At 49.0% G+C, this 18,543-nt stretch overlaps 4 protein-coding genes across 4 annotated transcripts; 2 read left to right on the top strand and 2 right to left on the bottom strand.

The window, feature by feature from the left end:
- Window positions 1-9,092: 9,092 nt before the first annotated feature.
- On the bottom strand, window positions 9,093-9,653 carry EI90DRAFT_2976367 (uncharacterized protein; the record flags this gene model as incomplete). Its single annotated transcript, XM_039055878.1, has 1 exon — window positions 9,093-9,653. One exon carries the CDS (start codon window positions 9,651-9,653, stop codon window positions 9,093-9,095), a length of 561 nt encoding a protein of 186 aa, XP_038912247.1.
- Window positions 9,654-11,192: 1,539 nt separating this feature from the next.
- EI90DRAFT_2137094 (uncharacterized protein) lies at window positions 11,193-12,267 on the top strand. The gene is made up of 3 exons (XM_039052621.1): window positions 11,193-11,735; window positions 11,900-11,995; window positions 12,064-12,267. Exons 1-2 carry the CDS (start codon window positions 11,317-11,319, stop codon window positions 11,973-11,975), a joined length of 495 nt encoding a protein of 164 aa, XP_038912248.1. The 5' UTR covers window positions 11,193-11,316; the 3' UTR covers window positions 11,976-11,995; window positions 12,064-12,267.
- A 296-nt stretch (window positions 12,268-12,563) lies between these two features.
- Window positions 12,564-13,738, top strand: EI90DRAFT_3128739 (uncharacterized protein; the record flags this gene model as incomplete). Its single annotated transcript, XM_039064121.1, has 7 exons — window positions 12,564-12,759; window positions 12,817-12,974; window positions 13,036-13,053; window positions 13,112-13,304; window positions 13,359-13,486; window positions 13,569-13,575; window positions 13,635-13,738. 7 exons carry the CDS (start codon window positions 12,564-12,566, stop codon window positions 13,736-13,738), a joined length of 804 nt encoding a protein of 267 aa, XP_038912249.1.
- Window positions 13,739-13,983: 245 nt separating this feature from the next.
- Window positions 13,984-16,240, bottom strand: EI90DRAFT_3072706 (CoA-transferase family III domain-containing protein). Its single transcript, XM_039061387.1, has 8 exons — window positions 16,011-16,240; window positions 15,715-15,942; window positions 15,426-15,665; window positions 15,216-15,368; window positions 14,951-15,087; window positions 14,810-14,915; window positions 14,073-14,768; window positions 13,984-14,000 (listed from the first exon to the last, which is right to left on the bottom strand). Exons 1-7 carry the CDS (start codon window positions 16,167-16,169, stop codon window positions 14,169-14,171), a joined length of 1,623 nt encoding a protein of 540 aa, XP_038912250.1. The 5' UTR covers window positions 16,170-16,240; the 3' UTR covers window positions 13,984-14,000; window positions 14,073-14,168.
- Between the last annotated feature and the right edge of the window lie 2,303 nt (window positions 16,241-18,543).

An 18,543-nucleotide genomic window follows, 5' to 3' on the forward strand; every position in this document is an offset into this window, starting at 1 on the left:
TGGTCACCACCCCCTCATTCCAATTTATTACCTATGCCTCCCTAAGTACGGAGCCCCGAGGACTTCCGGACAGCTCCGACGTCCGCTAGCCCACCCCCGCCTCCGCTGGGCAATACACTCGCCTGCCCTGCAGAGCCCACCTTCGGGCCTATCCCTCCTTTCCGCTTCTGGGTTATCGCCTGCCTTCCCGCTAACCCCATGAACCAACTCGTTGGTAATATTCAGTCGGCTAATGTTTAAACCCCGTTAGCTCCGCTCCGTTCGGCTCCGCCAATTGCGGACCCGTCCCTGCTGTAACCATATATATATCCCACTTGTACATAGGTTACGCCCCAGTAGTAAAATCAACTAGAGTTACCCCCCCTAGGTTCTAATTGCCAGTCAGTAAGTTAGGGCATGGACGTGTCACTAGGCACAGCGCTCTTGGCAGAAGTCGCTGAGGCCGAAGCCCTCCGTTACGGAGACATTCCTTCGTCTCGAATCTGGTCTCTGACAACATGCAACTGATCCAAGAATCAGTCACCAGAGCAACATACCGATCCAAGATTGATATGTCGGACGCATACGAACAAATACGCGTGGATCCAGATGACATCCATAGGATGACATTCTCTATGCCCCACAGGATGTACAACTCGAACACAATGCAGCAAGGAGACTGCAATGCTCCCTGTACTTTCCAGCACACACTGACCTGGGAACTACAAGGAGAAGTAGGCAGATGCCTACATGTCTGGTTTGACAATATATTCACCAGCACAAGCTTGGTGGAGAACCACAATAAAGATTATTGTGGTTGTTCACTCCCCTCCTTACCTCCTCCCCCTTTCCCTTCCTCCCTCCTCATTCTTCCTTCCTCACTTTCTTCCTATCTTACTTCTTCTTTATTCTCTCTTTATTCTACACGGACGACCTTCTTTGTATCAATGTACCATTGACCCATCTGCAGCACGCCCACCATGTACCCAGCCCAGGCACCTCGGGCGACTCCCCACTGTGCCCAGTATGCGTGCCTGCACTGGATGCCCTCAGGATCTCCCACAGAGAGACCCAGGTGGTTATGGCTGTGTGCGAGGGTGATGTGGCACCTGTCATGTGATCTAAGCCGCATGTATATAAACGAACCTGAAGTGGGAACCGAAGAAGTAGTCTTCTTCTCAACTTTCCACTTCAGTCTAAGTGGCCAGGGACCACTGTCCCGCATCGGGCCTGTCAGTACACACGCCCGATCCGCCCCCCGCCAGGCTCTCAGCTCCGGACGCTACACCTGGGCCCCTCGACCCCAGATGAGTCCCTGACAGCAAAGTTCAACATAAGCCGGAAAATGGCCTCGTTCCCAGCACCATTATCGCCGTTGTTATCGTCCGCTACTTCCCTCCAACTCTTCCTCTGTCCTCTGTTTGTCCTTGCCCTCGTCCTCTTCACTCGAATTCTCTCCACTATCCACCTCACTCTCGACCACCCCCTTCCTCTTCACATTGCCATGTGGCTCCTCACCAACCCATCCTGTGATCCTTTCCAGGATATCACCAACTCGCTCGATCGTGACCCTGATGGTCCTGATATCATCCCTCAGCCCCCCAAAATCTCATATGGGGTCTGATGACCCAACCTGGCAGTGCTTGGGTGCCATTTCCATGCCATGCTTGACCAGGTCGCACCTCTGCCTTACTGTAAGCATAGTTAAAGGTTGAGTTCGCAACTGGTCTCACGACAGTCAGAGTTTGCCTTACACTCCCAGTCCGTTGAAGTACGCTGTATGAAGCTGTATTTATCAACAGGGGGGTAAAAGGCTGGGGAAGCCTTTACCCCCTCGCATGTAGGTTAAATACATTATTGTATATACATGTGATAGTTGCAGCTTGGGACCGCATGGTAGAAATGAAGGGTTTGGGAATAGAAGTGTCACATCAGGTACAAACCCAACATGATAGATAAAGAATGAATAGGGTAGGCCGCAAGTATGCGGCCTATATCCCTTACACTCTCCTCCCTTGCAATATTAATATCGCACAGGCAGATATAACAAGAAGTTGTGAAGAAATTAATATAAGGTGGGGAATGGTGATTAAGCCATTCTCCTCAAAATTTTACAAGAATTATCCAAGAAAGAATAAAAACGATAGCTGTTAGGCCTTGATGAAACCGTTATTATGACGGTTTCTGGATTAAGTGAAAGTAGAGGCTGTTAGGCCTCCACAGATCTTTGTTTCGACGGATCCAGAAATTATTGCAAGGTAGGGGCTGTTAGGCCTCCACGGGTCTGTTGTTTCAACAGACCAAAGAAAAGATATAAAGCAGAGGCTGTTAGGCCTCCACGGGTCTGTTGTTTCGACAGACCAAAGAAAAGATATATAAAGCAGAGGCTGTTAGGCCTCCATGGGTCTGTTGTTTCAACAGACCAAAGAAAAGATATATAAAGTAGAGGCCATTAGGCCTCCACCGACCTGCTGTTTCAGCGGATCAGAGGAAATAAGCAAGTGAGGCCATCAAGCCTTCACTCAACCGTTGTTATGATGGTCCAGAGAATGGAGTGGAGAACATAGTAAAGCAAAGGCTGTTAGGCCTTTGCAGAACGGTTGTTACAACGGTTCCAGAGCGGAAAATAAAACAAAGAAAGATGATGAATGAGGCTGTTAGGCCTCAGCAGTACGAATGACGCACCAGAGTGGATGATAGAACGGGGGGGGGGCGATTAACCCCTCCATGTTAAATGAGGCACATATACCTCGACGAAGAGAAGGTGATTAAACCTTCTTTGCCTTACCCTTCTTGGAGGAAGGGCCAGTGGCAGCTGAAATGGCAGCACTAGAAAGGTCCAAAGGACCAGCAACAGCAGCCTTGGTCTCAGACCGGATTGCAGCAGGGAAACGTCATTCAGGAAGAGGAGCAGCCTCATTGACTGACCCTGTAGTCGCCTCGCCATCACTCTTCATATCCTTGTCCTTGTCGGGGATAGGCAGTGGGGTGGGAGGGCACACTGCAGCGGGTAGATGACCATAGTTGCCATCCATAAATTGAGAGAGAGAAACCCACATCTTTTGTGGAGGCGTGGGTGGAGCTGGTTCAGGCATGAAGTGCCCTGACCACGATGGAGGGGGAGGAGGTACAGGGTAGTCACCCACATGCAGTTTCGAGAATTTGAAGGTGGTTGTATTGGCTGCCCTACGAGCCCTTGCCTGGTTGGAGGGATGATGCCTCCACAATGACAGCAGGATGTACTTCATCCCTGCCTCGTTGAGAATTTCAGGAGTCCTTTGGACGTACCCATACCTCTTGTCAAAGTCATCCGTGGAAGGATTCCTTCTGCCCTTGAATTTCAGCTCGAAGTAATGAGCATGAAGGTCGTGAACATCGCCTGGGGCATCATTGATAACCCCAGCCACCCCAACCTGCTGGTCAATCCACTTGAGGTCGACCAGGAATTTGGACCCATTCACTGTAATCAGGAATGGGAGTACAAAGTTGTCCCATTGCCATTGATGACAGCCTATTTCGGTGGTGATGAGCCACCTCTAGCCACTAACGGTAACTCCATGTATGAAGTCGTTGGCATGGAAGGAACCTGGGATGGGTATGTTCCTCCACATCCCAGGAGAAGGAGAGCGATTCTGGCTAGGTAGCTGGAACCATGAGTATTCAAGTGGTAGGAGGGGGTGACGTGGTGCCCGCTCTTTTCCCGACTTGGGATTGGATGTATTAGGTTGGACCCTACAGCCCACCGTTGGGTCAACAACAGGTACTTGAGGACGGGCTGATTTGACTGGTCCAGGGTGTGGATGAGGGTTGTCATCTACACGATGCGCCCTCTCAATGGGGGCATTTTGGGTATGCACTTCTGTGTGAGGGATTTTTTGAGGCACAATGCCTTGTCTTCCTCGCAACCCTTTTCATAGGCCTCGAGGTCCCTTTCCAGCGAGTCGCACTTTTGTCGGAGGAAATCCTGGTGTAACGAGACTTCCCGCAACTCGGTCATGAGGCATTGATTCTTGAGCTTGAACTCGAGTTTGAGGTTGAAGAGTTCCTCTCGGAGCCCTAAATTTTCATCCTGAATACGTCAAGTCTCTTCTCGAGACTGCGACAGTTCATCATCAAGACGTTGAACATGGGCGTTTGCATCCATAAGGAGTTCAGTCAGGAAAGACCCTGACATTGTAGTATGTGGCTGGTGAGCCGCTTCAGGAGTGGGTGCTCCACGAGGGAGGGAAGGGTGGTAACCCCAGAGATTGGGGTTAAAGTTAAAGTATGGCAATGGTGGTGCTTGTCCTGGTGCCATTGAGTCCGCAAAAAATTGCGGGCCCATTGTTTGATGGTCAGACACAGTGTAAGCTGTAGTAGCTTGCACATCCATCACAGGGGAAGGATGCCCTGATACTGTTGGTATCGGGGTAGAATTAGAGATGTTGGAGACACTGGGGGCCTCAGCACCTGGCGTTGAAGTATGTTGAACGTTGTCTAAAGCAGGACCCGTGGTCTCAGTGTCTGTGGGGGTGGTGTTCAATCGTGGGCTTTGCCCATGGTCGTTGTCAGGCAGCATTTCTCTCCTGAAGTTAGCTTGTACTTGCTCAGACATGATGGGGGAAAAGAAGAAGGATGAAGTTTTGTCCATGGGAACAATGTTCATACCCCGGAGGCAAAACCCAAATATGGCAACTAGCACCATAATTGTCCTTCATTAGGTCATAGGACTATTCCCAAGTGGGTAGTCCATCGGGAGTGTGTAGGACAGGGTGCTTTATTAGCCCCTCATGTGGGAATAGAAGGAAATTTGCTTTCCTTATTCAAATTTTCTACTGCATCGACCCCATGTAACAATAGGTAGTCATCTAATGCAGCCAATTCATTGCAATGAGTGAGAGGCTCCCATGTGAGATCCCCCAGGCCCCATTTGATGTGGAACCACAGGCTACCGCCAGTGTCCCAGGAATGGTCCAGGATTTCCTGGACCTGATATTCCCATTTGGGATCTTCACAAAAGTTGTAGAAGACTTGGGCAGCCCAACCCGGGAATAGCAGTGAGTTGTTTGGCTCGTGTGGGGCCAAGCGAGAAACATGAAACTTGGGGTGAATACCCCTATTGAGAAGCTCCAGAGGGAGCTTGAGTGTATAATTGGATGAATCCTCGAATGCTTTGAGGATCTCATATTGCCCAACGTATTTGGGGAGGAGTTTCTTTGCTCTTCCCTTAGGCAGGTTAAGGTCCTTTGTCACCAAGTCGGTGAAGTCACCTACCTTCAGCTTAGGCGGATCTGGGTGCCTATGCCGATTGGCTTGGACCAATTGCTTGATGCGACTCTTTATTATCGCATCATGGGTGCCCTGGAGGTTATCTAACGCTTTCTGTGCAAAGGCGCCCACTCCAGGGAGGTTAGTTGGTGGAACTTCCACTGTCATACGGGGTATTGTCCCATAGATAAGTTCAAAAGGGGCATACCCTGTCGATTTATTCATGCTCGAGTTTATCATGAACTTGGCAAGAGGAACTTTTAGTACCCAGTTGCACTGATCTGGCCGAACAGCTGCATGAATTACTTGGACGATGCTCTGAACCATTCGTTCAGCTTGTCCATCACCTTCTGGATGGAAAGCAGTCGTCATTTTTAGATGAACACCGAGTAACCTGTGTAATTCCGTCCAAAATTTGGACATAAACTTAGTGTCTCTGTCAGACACTATGGATCTTGGGAGTCCGTGAAGGCACACGACACCTTTCAAGAACTCATACGCAAGTTCTAGCACGTTGATTGTGGTTTTCACAGGTATCAAGTGAACCTGCGAAGTCAAACGGCACATAACTACCCAGAGGTAGTTATGATCTAGACTCACTGGGAAAGGACCAACAAAGTCCATCGATATAGAGGACCATGGGGCCTCTGGAATCAGCAGGTGGTGCAACAGCCCAGCTCTTCGTCGAGTAGACCGCTTGGTGGTCTGGCACATTTCGCATGAGGAGACATACTTCTCCATGTCACATACCATTGTAGACCACCAATAATAGCGGCATAAATATTCTAAGGTTTTATGGAATCCTAGGTGACCTAGGATCTCATGTGCATTTTGGACAGCGGTCCCAGTCGCCTTCTCCCCTTTATGAATGATATCTGGGAGAACCAAACGTGGTTCTTCCAAGTCATTCAACTTTGAAATAAGGCCATTCTCAACCTTAAATCTTGGGAATTGTCCGGGATTCTCTCTAGAATCCTTTGCCAAGCTGCATGCTTGGCATACCCCTCTTTCACAGAGGAGAGGAAGTTGCCTTCCTCAACAACACTCCTGAGCGAATCAGGCAGTACGATGTCAGCGAGCGTCAGCTCGCTCCTCCCTGAACGATTGTCAGGGGGGCCAAGGATCACAGCTTCCAAGTTGCGATCTTCGATCACACTACTCACCAAAGCGAGTTGTAACGACAGTCGGTGCAGAAGGAGCATTTCTTCTGCCTCTTCAATACAACTTAGAGGGAGGTCTTCCCCAAATTTGTCTATGCAGACATCTGCAGAGACAAAGTCATCATAATGAAGGTCTTCATCTGACGAAGACTCGTAATAGCGGCTGAGTGCATCAGCCACTTTGTTTTTGTGGCCCTCAACATACAAGATGTCGCACTTGAAGCCATAAAAGAAGTTTTGCCACCTTATGTGGCATCCAGAAGTGTGCTGCTTCTGTTTGAAGTAGGTGAGGGCTTTATGGTCTGTAACGACTGTTAGAATGGGGCTGATACAGACAACTCCGGAGTGGAATCGGAGACTTAGCGTGGAGGGACCTTGGCCTCAGCGACTCAAGCGGAGCGCTGTGCCATTGCTGTTTGTCCATTTGGTCCTTAATTTCACAGTAGGTGAGCAGGAAGTCTCTAGGGGGCATTTCAGGTCGATTTCGGACTAAACCAAAACGAGTATGTACAAGCGCCGATATATATAATGGAAGGGGCAAAAGCACAAGGAAAACAAAGGGTAACCGAATCGGAACGAAGACGTCCAAACGGGAACAAAGGGTAGAAGGAGCGGAGTGGTACCGAAGGTCATAAGGCAGGACCTGTGATACATCCGAAAGGAGGTAGGGAGGGCAAGGCCCAGAGGGGCAGGAGGATGAGGGGAAGTGGGGATGATGACTAACTGGCTAGAATAGGAAGAAGCAGTAGTCCAAATAGGGATGAGGGGAAAACGCGAGAAATACATTACAAGCGGCGAGAGTGCCGAAGGTGATCTGCGAAGCTCGGGGGTTGCAGAGCTTACGGAGGTTACAGAGGCGGGGTTGAAAGTCTGAGGGATATTGGCAATGGTGTTTACGTAGTATGAGGTCACCAATGCAATGGACTAAGACCGAGGTGGAGTCAAAGTCCGAGGTAGGGACTATGACGGAGGCTCGGAGCAAGGTACGAGCGGTGTCCGAGTGCGAAGTACGGGACAGCGGTGGAAGGTCGTAACTTGGTGGAAGGTTGGCGGAGGAGTAACAGAGGGAGGAGAGAGGGGAAAGGTAAGGGAGAAGGAGTGGCAGAAAGGAGAGTAGTCAGGTCCGAAGGTGAGTATCGGAGCGGACGGGGGAAGCGTAGGAGGATGATGGAGGGTGGAGGTGTTGTGAAGGGGGAGCGGAGTAGTAGGAGGGTGGCGAGAGGGGCGGTGTTCGGTCCGAGATGAGTATCGGAGCGGACGGGGATAGGGTCGGAGAGGTAAGGAGGAGGTGTGTTGCCAGGACCGAAGGTGAGTATCGGAACGGCAGTGGTAGGTTATGACTCCGGAGGTGAAGAGGGTGGAGGTCCGGAAGTCGGGTTGGGGTCGGGTATGCACGGATATGACATGAGGGGTAAACGCGAGAGATACATTACAAGCGGCGAAAGTGCCGAAGGCGATCTGCGAAGCTCGGGGGTTGCAGAGCTTACGGAGGTTATGGAGGCAGGGTTGAAAGTCCGAGGGATATTGGCAATGGTGTTTACGTAGTATGAGGTCACCAATGCAATGGACTAAGACCGAGGTGGGGTCAAAGTCCGAGGTAGGGACTATGACGGAGGCTCGGAGCAAAGGTACAAGCGGTGTCTGAGTACGAAGTACGGGACAGCGGTGGAAGGTCATAACTTGGCAGGAGGGTGGCGGAGGAGTACCAGAGGGAGGAGAGAGGGGAAAGGTAAGGGGGAAGGAGCGGCGGAAAGGAGAGTTGTCGGGTCCGAAGGTGAGTATCGGAGCGGATGGGGAAGAGTAGGAGGGTGGCGAGAGGGGCGGTGTTCAGTCCGAGGTGAGTATCAGAGCGGACGGAGATAGGGGAGGAGAGGGAAGGAGGAGTAGAGGTGGTGTGGGGGGGTAGAAGGAGGTGTGTTGCCAGGACCGAAGGTGAGTATCGGAACGGCAGCGGTAGGGTATGACTCCGGAGGTGAAGAGGGTGGGGGTCCGGAAGTCGGGTCAGGGTTGGGTATGCACGGATATGACAGTTGCAGGCACTGCATGCTAGGCGGAGGAGATCAGCATGTTTGTCAGCTTTCTCATTTTTGCATGTTGCACTGATTAGAAATGGCCGTGCGATGTATTGGCGATGATTCCCGGTGAGAGCTCCAATTGCGGCAACTGTAGCCTATTGTCTATGATTTAGCTGGTGCTATGGTTCACAACCCTTTTTCCTAGACGTACCTCCATGCCGAAATGCACTTTTCTGTTTGCTAAGTCATCAAACAGTGTATGCACATCATCGATGTTATTGATTGCATGTGCATTACACCCTGAATGCTCTCAACAAAGGCCGATCACACTGTTGGTGTGCAGGCACCAGTCCAACACCTCTTCCACCTTAATCTCATCTATCATACAAACAAGGCCGACAACTTGATTATTGGAAGGGGCATCAATTTGAAACGCTGTTGTGATGTTTGATCTCATTTCATCAAGGGTTGGGAAGGCAGGAGAAGCATGGATTGAGGTTGTGCAGTGTTGTCGGGTTGTTGCTATCCCTGGCATGCTGAGTGCTGCATGTGCAAACTCTGCAACGTGTGTGCCCCCTAACCGGTAGAGCACAACACTCATAAGGTGTTCTTGTTCTGTGTGCCTTGGGCTGTAAGTTCCAAGTGTGGCTCTCCCAATAAGTTGAATGATTCCATTAATCCCATGCTTCTTTCATAGTGTGGACCACACAAGTTGATTCAAGTGGGGTACATTGCACTCGCCCACAGCCATGACGAATCTTTTGTAGTCCAGGTTTGAAGTCATGAGCAAATCCAGTTTCCGATTGGTGTTAAGACATTTAAGTTTGAGACTGTCAATTTGACGGTCTTTCCACCTGAGAATTTCAATTAATCCAGACATCCCAAGGTACTTATATGGGGTGGTCTTGGGGATGCCTCTGTGGATCCGGTCCTGAATATGGCAAAGTCTTTGATTGTTTTGGAGGAGTTGGCATTCTTGGCATGGCTCATTAACCCACAGTGTCAACTGTAGACAAGTGGGAGCATGCAAGGTAAGAATACCATTTTTAGTGTGGATGTCCCAAGCCATTGCTAACTCCGCTTGTTCTTTCCATGGCCACTCAAGAAATGGGCTTCTCCCTTCAGGAACGTCGATTCTGATTCCTTGGCATGGATGCTTGTTGTCAATTATTTGTGGAGGTGAGTCGCTGTCCTCATCAGAGTCCAGGAGAAATGGGAGGTGTTTGGTACCAGGTTGCGGTGAAGGCAACATGCGCTTAGTGAGTACAGTATTATCCTGTCTCCTTGGGGAGGGCCTTGTTGATGCAGGATGGGACTCTAGAGGGATTCTATTGGAATTATGTTAAGCAGCACTTTGGGGGGATTTGAATTTAATGGTGATGGTGACATACATTTTTTTTGCTTCCTCAATCAGGTTATTGATTTGGATCTCCAGAATTTCTTCAGAAGCAAATTTGTTGTTGGTGAAGTATTGGAGTGTAGCACAAAGCCCTGGCAACCCCATTGGGCCCTGTCTAATGGCTGATGCTAGGGTGCCATTCTGTTTTGCATATTCACCACAAATATTGTTGAGTTTTTTATCCAGCCACTCATATACATCCTCATCTGGCTCTTCCAGCTTTTGAGTGGCCACTATTTCTTTAGGGTCACCAGTGAGAGCTGCAATAGGGTCTGAGGGAGCAGCAAGTGGGACAGTATCAGGGAGGTTCGTCGCAATATGTCTCAGTTTTGATAAGCAACTGGCTGATTGCAGTCCTTTGTCTGGTTGACTAGGTGGAGCTTCTTCAGTGTGTGGAAGATTTGGTTTTGATGGCAAGGGTGAATGGATGGGCTCAGGGGCTAGACTTTGGAGTAAAGCAGGGGGGACCACAGTTGGGCGGTGTACAGACTCCTTTTTTTTGAATAATGAAGCCATTAACTCAGCTTGTGGTTGAGCTTTTACTTTATTCTCCGCTTTTCTTGGGATTCACAGCATCTTGCCTTGCCGGTCCCCAGAAGTACGTCCATACCACACTCCGGACACACTTGAGAATGATTCTCTGCACTCCCCTCATGAGCCTAAAACAACATGCCATCATTGGGAACAATGTTTAATTGATCCACATACCTCCATCTTTCTAGTTGGCGGTGAATTCGACTTCTAGGTGGATGCCCAATATGGAATGCGGCAATGGCCGGGGTACGGCAATTGCCGATTGAATTACTTAGTATGTATGTCTCCGCTCAAACCCCCTTGGTTAGAACAAATTAATGCTTCTACATGACAATGCTAACTATACCTAGGCCACCATTCAGGCAACTTTCACCTATCCCACCCCAGCCTATCGAGCCACCCACTATGCCAAGTTCTTGATGAGCTTCACCAAACCATTCCTGATCTTGCAAGAGCAATCATGGCACCGCGAAGCGACCCCGTGACGACAGCAGCATCCACCCATGTTCTGGTCCTGTCATACATGAGGAGGGTGTCACGGACCTATCCCAGAGGCTGTCCGATAGCCTCCAAAGTGGGTGTCGTGTGGAGCTTGAGGTTCCGGGTCACCCGATGGTCGGCAACCCGTGGGAACTTCCTTTTTTATTTTCAAAGGTAACGCACCAATACAACAGTGCCCGGTTTCCAGCAAAAAGGACGTCCCAACTTAACCGAATTGTTCCAGTGTCTCATAGAAATTTCCCCCAAGGCCTCATGACAGTATTCCAGTTCCACGTTTGGCAAATCTCCCGATGTAATCCAGGACCATGATATTAATTCTACACTCATGCCCAACCGCCCTTTCTCGGCGATGGCTAAGCTAACAGACTGATTGCGGCGTCATATAAATAACCCTAGTACGCTTCTCGCGGCGCTATATCAATATCACTAGTGCCCCAGGCTCTCGTTTTCATACCCCCACGCCATTGAAAGGAAGACAAGCATGCAAGCATCCGTCCGAAATGTGCTGCGGTCTCCTCGTCCTTACGTTCTTATGCCATCTGGGCCTTCTAACGACGTTGGACAATTCCATCCCGTCTCCCTGAGAATACCTGAGGCTTCAAGTTCTACTCATGCTCAACCACCCTTCTTTGGCGATGACTGCCCCTCCTTTTCATACCCGCGCGCCATTGAAAGGAACACAGATATGCTATCACGCGTGTCCAGTTGTGCGGCTGCAGCTGTGTGGCTTCAGCTGTGCGGTAATCCTCCCAATCGTTATCACGCGTGTCCAGTCACGCATGTCCAGTTGGGCGCCAGTTGGGCGCCAGTTGGGCGGATGCAGCTGCCGTGCGGCGGCTGCAGCTGCGCGGTAATCCTCCCAATCCTTATACGTCTTATCAGCTGCCGCCCTGATTACTAGTGAGTAACGATATTTCATCGGAGACTGACGCTGTTGGATGGGACAACAGCTCCAGATCTTATGTATCTGTGTAATTCTCAATCTGCGAGAGTTCGTCCGATATGTGCCTTGCTTCCCTCGTCTCCACGTTCTTTCATCATCTGGCCCTTCTGACGCGTACTAGCAGTGTTACCATATCATTTATCAGGAAGGATGACCCCTCAACCACGGTGCTCCTTTATTCCATTTCGTCTTCATGAGAATACCTGAACTCTATTAGGTGAGCCTCTAGAACTCTGCCTGACTATTGACTGGATACGAGTCGTGCATGCTATTTTGCCTCTGCAGTAGCCGTTGAAACACCGTGGGTGACAAGAGTGCCCCCTACACTGGCACATCTCCATCAGGAATAATATTCTCACGAAAGAGAAAAGGGGGATCAACCACTGCGCGCCATATATTGTAAATGAATGGGATCTTCCTTACCGAAGGACATGGGCGCCTTCGTGCCCCTGCAAGGTCGAGACACTCACAACACAGCTGGTTTAGAAGAATAATGACCAGAAAACCTGGGGTATGGTGTAATTGTCACTACGCAAGCAGGATGTCGACGGCCGAAACAAGCAGCCAAAGAAAGTCTACATGGTATTAAAAACGACATGTCTGGGTGTGGGGCAGAAAAGTGCGAAGCAACTCAATTAATAGCCATTACTGGTGATCTCTCATGGCACAGGGCCTCTATTGACCCAATCAGCGTATAAATAGCTCATGGATTCATCCCAGAGACCCCAGGCTCGAACTACACCTGCACTACTACTCACACTCCAACACCAAGACAGCCAAGTTCAATGGGTTATACTGTTGCCAAGACCAACCAGGGCTACAAGGCTGCATACGAGGAACGCTTCGAAAAATACAGCTGGTCGGCTGGCGCCTCTGCTCTGTTCTACTTCAGCAATCCCGATGGCAACGAAGAGCAAGGCGTGCGCATCGAAGCCCCTGAGATCTTGAAGGAGTTCATCGACAACGTTGCCTACGGAAGAGGTAGTAGCGGCATGTTGGTTGCTTGATACTGGAATTAATGACGTGCTTGGGTTTTAGATCCCGTCGGTACCTTGTTCTACAACAACATTGACGATATCAGAGGGAAGACGAAGTACAATGTGATCTACAGCGATACCTCTGTGAAGGACGAGAACGCGGCTGTCATCGTTCAGTTCTTTGGCAGCAATGAGAATCAGGGCAATTTTTATGCTGAGGTACTTTTCCCCGTTGGACCCTCTTCTTTCTTGTGATATTGATGACTCTTTTTGCCTCCAGTTTGTCGGCAGAGATCCGGTAGGTGGCTGTCTACATGTGTTTTAGACGCATGCCTGAGTAAAAAAAAAATACCCAGGCGCGCACTGTCTGGTGGATCGTGGACGGTACGACGCACAAGGGAGGGGAGTGGCATCCCCTCAAACTCACAACGAGCACTGCGTTTGTCGGAAAGAAAAGCAATGAAAACAAAGTCAATATCACCCTCGCTGCCATCGGTAAACAAGTTTCGTTCGACCTCCCTGCTGGGTACGGCACCGGAAAAAATATTTGTGAGCATTTGTCTTTCGTGGCATAGAACGAAACTTTATAGTGTGCTCCCACAGCCGTCTGGGGCAATCTGTCTACCAACGACATCAAAAAGATCAAGAAGGGCACTAGATCAGTCGTCGATTATAACAACGATCGAATTCTCTTTTACCCTCAGAATAGGAGTAAAGACCTGACGGCCGTTGTACGTGTTTCCTTCCAAGCTCGCCCAGTAGTCGTGAAGTCTGATGACATTGCTCTCCGCCCACCCTCATCCTTTTCATTAGTTCATCCGTGAGTCTTAGCTCGAGTTCACTCCAAGACTTGATGCGGCTACTCACTTGCTTCTCTAGCTCTTGAAACCAAAGATTCAGACGCGACGGCTCTTGGAAACTTCCGATGGGTGTCGCCGGACGAGGCCGCTCTTTGGGACGACTACGATGGGGATGATAATTAACCTGTGTCTGTTTGTCTGTCAAAGAAGTGCTTCTCATTCCCGCCTTGGATGAAGCATATTGCTGTAAAATAGTTCATGTCAGAGTTTTCTTGCTTGTCACAATTTGAGAATGAGATTCAGCATATTCACCCATAGCAGATTTTCGCCACACATCCACAACCGTTTCACAAACCTGCCTTGTCAATCCAGCGATGTGAATCGATGGACTGTATGTCTCTCCTGTGAGCCGCTGTCTGCATGCAGATGGGGTCTCCACTGTTGGGAATTTGACACATTTATCTATACCGTCCATCCATCGTCCGTCTGTCCCACTCTCCTAGTTTTTTTTTACCCTGGTCACGGGTCTGAGACTCAAAGGCTCTTGCTTGACATCGAGTGTATCGTCCAGTGAAGAGCAGAATGTCCCCTAGATACCAATCCACATCTCCACTCACGGAATTTCCTGGAGTGCCTCCTCAAGTGCATCCGCATCTTCTTCACTCCAGCCAGGTCGAAAGTAGCCCCATGGCGCGGTACTAATGTAGCTGGTATCGATCCCGTCAAACTTGATAACTGGACCAAGACATATGTACTTCACACCCTTGCCTCCCTCTTCGCGGCGTGGTTGTCCTGTTACTCGAGCCCTACCTTCGAACAGCGCATGCTCAATGACGTTGTAGAATCCCGGCCGGTTATACAATGGATCCTGGGTTAACTTCACTTGAAGCGTCTTAAAAAGCATAGGCCCGAAACCCGTATCGCACCTGAAGCCATGCAATGCATGCTTTTCCCGCACGTACGAAACCGGATATTGACCCTGACGTCTCAACCAAGCGTCTAACGCTGTGAGTGAAATTGGAGAAAAGAACGAGTTGCCCTTGACCCCAAATTTCCCAGGTTCGGCACGTCTCACGAGACCCAAAACCGCCATGACTGCACATAAGGTGCCTGTGCAATAGTCGGATATCGGCAAGCAGGGGTTGACCGGTTCGTCCAATCCAGATGCTACACCGGTCTCCCATGCGACGCCGCTCAGCCCATCAGCGATCTGCTGTATCCTGGTCGGAGACTCCATGAAGCATTCTCCGCCACACCACCATAGCACGCTTCGTCCACGATGATATAAGGGTTTCCTCTTTTGTTACCGAGCTCGGCAAGCCGTCCATGCGAGAGACCAAGCCTGTTCATGGCCCCAGGTCTAGTTTGTTTGTCGTCAGCATTTCAGTTTTCAACCTCATTTCAATTGCATATGATTGGACAGTACCTTGCAAGAATATGTCTGCAGATGCCAGCAAATGACCCATTTGCTCTTGACCTTTCTTCGAGCGTAGATCAATGTGGACGGGGCGTATATTTAGGTTATAATCAGGCTAGTAGGTGTATAAGTTAGATACAGTTAAACCAACAGAGGCGCCACAAGCTCACTTGGAAAATTGAGGAGTTGGTCCTATGACCCTCACCACATCAGCGCCAACTCTGCGAGCGAGCGTCCGCCGACGCTGCCTGCTATGACCTGGGTGAGTTCCACAACGCGGAAGCCCTCTAGAGGTCTAGAATTCGTTGATGGTAGTCCCAGTAAGGGAGAAGGTCCAGGGTTGGAGCTCTCTATATCAATGAATCTCGCAAGCGGAAGAGAGTTGATGATCTTTCCCTGATGAGATATGAGTTTATAAACGCAAGTGATTGTTTAGAAACACTGGGCCGTTACATGGTCGGAATTGTCAAACTCCGCTGGCTGCAGTACGATTTCGCCAACCATACCATTCGAATGACACAGCACTCTAAGTTCCTCAGCAGTGTACTTCAAGCATTCTTTCCCGATGACCTCCCTCGCTTCCTCGATGTCTTTGACAACGAGGTCAGGATCAAGCCCGATGAATTTAAGCATACTCGATGCATTCAGGGAGCAATGCGTGTGGAAGAAACGCCCGTCCTTAGTCTTGTAAACCTAGGTTCCCTTCGATCCCATGTCCACGGTACAACATATTACAACTTGCGTTCATAGTTTCTTGACGAAGCAAAGTGGTCTCTTCTTCATTTACGAGGCTCAGATAGGAAGGAGAGACAGGATGCCCATCCAAGGCGCTCATAGCAAAAGCAGCAAGATACAGAGAGGCATGATCCGTGTTAATGAAGATTTGGGGCACTTTGGTAGCTCCGCGAAGCTGAAGAACGCGAGCTGCCTCGATGGCCAGCAGACCATGCAGAGCCGAAGATGCGGCTTGCTGACAACATTTGAAGTGAGAAATGCTGTTCTCCAGTCCAAGCTCGGATTGTAGAGGGAGGGACTAACGCTTTGGGGCAACGGGAGGAAGGGTTCGCCTCCATCGAAAGAAACGTTCGATCTAAGATCCGCCACTTCCTTCGGCAGCCCGAGTTCGTAAACGAGGTTATCCAGTATCTTTGCGGCATCAATATGGACAGAAGGGACACCGTTATCAGCGATATTCATGTCAAATGTAGCTTACTTCCCCCAGTGCTAGTTTCAAATGCTGCATCGTGTGAACCGATGAGTCAATTACTGCACAGCAGTCACTCTCACCTCCCGAAATTACGTAAATGTTGTCACTTTTGCTGACGTTATGGTTTTTCCTTCTTTGTCTAAGGATCGTGTGACTCTATCTTATGACTCTACATCTTATAGAATTAATATCCATTACATAATTGAGTTTTGGGATGAGTTTTGGAAATTATTATGTAACAGGTAAGTAATACAATGACAAACATCGCTCCGTTCTTCACATTCCATTCCGTGACAGCCAATCCCTTTTCGTCACTTCATTCATTGCCAACAGTTGTTCATCTTCTCCTTCAAGAACCTTGCATGGAGTCTTCGTGAACAATGTATCTTTGAAGTCTCGAACCAATCATATGTTCGCTCGTCCTTGTGCTCTTGATAATAGGGACGTTCACGGCACTCACAACTCAGGCAAAACTAAGTCACAAGAATGCCAAAACTCACCACTCTTGTGTGACAGTTTTCAGAGACTTTTGAGTAAGTTTTGAGTGCAGCAAAAGGGCGTTCACAGCGACAGGTTCAAAACACTGTCATAACGGACCCTCTGAATCAACCCATAAGTCCGTTGGCCTTAGAATGCGTGAATGTATTATGTAACGACTATGCCAGCGGTTCCGCAAATGCGAGCGCTTAATCCAGGTTGGACTAAACCATGTTTCTCACCTCCAGACCAGATACTGCCACTAGCAGCACTGTCTTTTGTTATAGGCTAACCACCTTGTCTCTTAGCAACTCCAACAACAGCTCCGACATCTCATCTGGTAGCAGTAGGTCGTTGTCTGACTCCAGTTCAGTTCCCCCAGCACTTCCAGTTCAAGTCAAGCTTCCGGCACTCAAGCTACCTCTTCCTTAGCCAACTCCCAAGTCCAATCAAGCCGGCAACAATACAACATGCGGTCAATGGATGCTTTCTATTTAGGTTGGCCACTACATGCACAAAGCTGATGATCCACGAAGATTTTGGCACAACCTGTGCGTTTCACCCCACACATTTAACTTAATGCTTGAGGACCATCCTACCTGCTGTAATTAGTTGTAGTAACGAGTGTGGTAGGCAACAGTGTGGTTCAGGTAGTAGGAGGTGTTGGGAAACTGTATAGTTACATTGGAGACAAATACATGAATGCAGGACGGAATTAAGACTGTTTAAAACCGAGTTGTGAAAACAGATAGTTGTGGTTTTCACAGTCTTGCGGCCTCGGAGCCGCAACACGAAAACACCCTCTTGTGGCACACTTTTCAAAACACACCGGAGTTTTGAGTCACTTGTGAGTTTGAGTTTTGGCACAGTTTTGCCTGAGTTCATCAGCAAAAAATTGTTATGCTCCTGAGTGCTCCGGAGTATGGGGAGCACTGGGAGAATCAGGAGGAGATTGGCCGGTCCAGGAACAGCTCATTTCCTCCGGAGTTGGTCAGGTACTCCAGGGCACTCCCAGGAGGGCATGGAGCATTGCTTTGTGCACAAACATATCCAGTAAATACAATTTAATGCTTCAAAATGTATAGGGGTGAGAAGCTTCTGGGAGCTCCTGGAGCATTTGAAAATGAAAAGGAAAAAAAAAGAGGGAAGACTCCCCATGAATACCTCCTCCTACCACAAGACTAACACAACAAGACACTACTTAACATTTAGACCAAACACTATACTATACATCAAGGACACTGAGACTCACCAGTATACAGTCAAAATTTATGGCCTGATATATGATTAATCTGGCAACTTAATCACTTTCGGACTTGCAGAATATGGAGGAGGGGGAAATGGGGGAGAATGAGGGGGAAATGAGGGGGAAATGAGGGGGAAATGAGGGGGAAATGAGGGGGAAATGAGGGGGAAATGAGGGGAAATGAGGGGGAGAATGAGGGGAAATGAGGGGAGAATGAGGGGGGAATGTAGAGGGAAATGAGGAAAATTTGAAAAATAGGGACTTCTAAAAAGTTGAAAAAATAATTAGGGGAAAATTCAAAAAAAATTCAGGAACTGTAGTGCCTTTGAAGTGCTTTCAGGATATATAATTATTTGCGAAATTGAGGAAGAAATGATGGAGAAAAATGGAAAATACTTTTGGAGACCCGAGAAATAATGAGAACTGAATTGATGGGAAAGTCTGGAAATTGAATGGGAAAGTGAGGGGAAGCCTTGTAGCATTGTTATTTTCTGCTGTTCTAATTTTTTCTGATTCTTCTTGGTCTCACTCCCAGCTGCTCCTCAATACTCCTGGAAGCTCCTGAAAGCTCCTGGGAGGGTCCAGGAGCAGCTGGGAGTGAGACCAAGAACAATCAGGAAAAATCAGAACAGCAGAAAATA

This window comes from Cantharellus anzutake (assembly GCF_015039405.1).
Source record: "Cantharellus anzutake strain C23 chromosome Unknown EI90scaffold_52, whole genome shotgun sequence".
Classification (NCBI taxonomy): Eukaryota; Fungi; Basidiomycota; class Agaricomycetes; order Cantharellales; family Hydnaceae; genus Cantharellus; species Cantharellus anzutake.

Coding starts and splice junctions, on each gene's coding strand:
- EI90DRAFT_3072706 (XM_039061387.1), bottom strand. CDS start 16,169: ATGAATATCGCTGATAACGGTGTCCCTTCTGTCCATATTGATGCCGCA. Junction 15,666..15,714: donor TTCGTCAAGAAACTATGAAC/GCAAGTTGTAAT, acceptor AAGGGAACCTAG/GTTTACAAGACTAAGGACGG. Junction 15,088..15,215: donor CCCAGGTCATAGCAGGCAGC/GTCGGCGGACGC, acceptor TACACCTACTAG/CCTGATTATAACCTAAATAT.
- EI90DRAFT_2137094 (XM_039052621.1), top strand. CDS start 11,317: ATGCAAGCATCCGTCCGAAATGTGCTGCGGTCTCCTCGTCCTTACGTT. Junction 11,736..11,899: donor AGCTGCCGCCCTGATTACTA/GTGAGTAACGAT, acceptor GACGCGTACTAG/CAGTGTTACCATATCATTTA.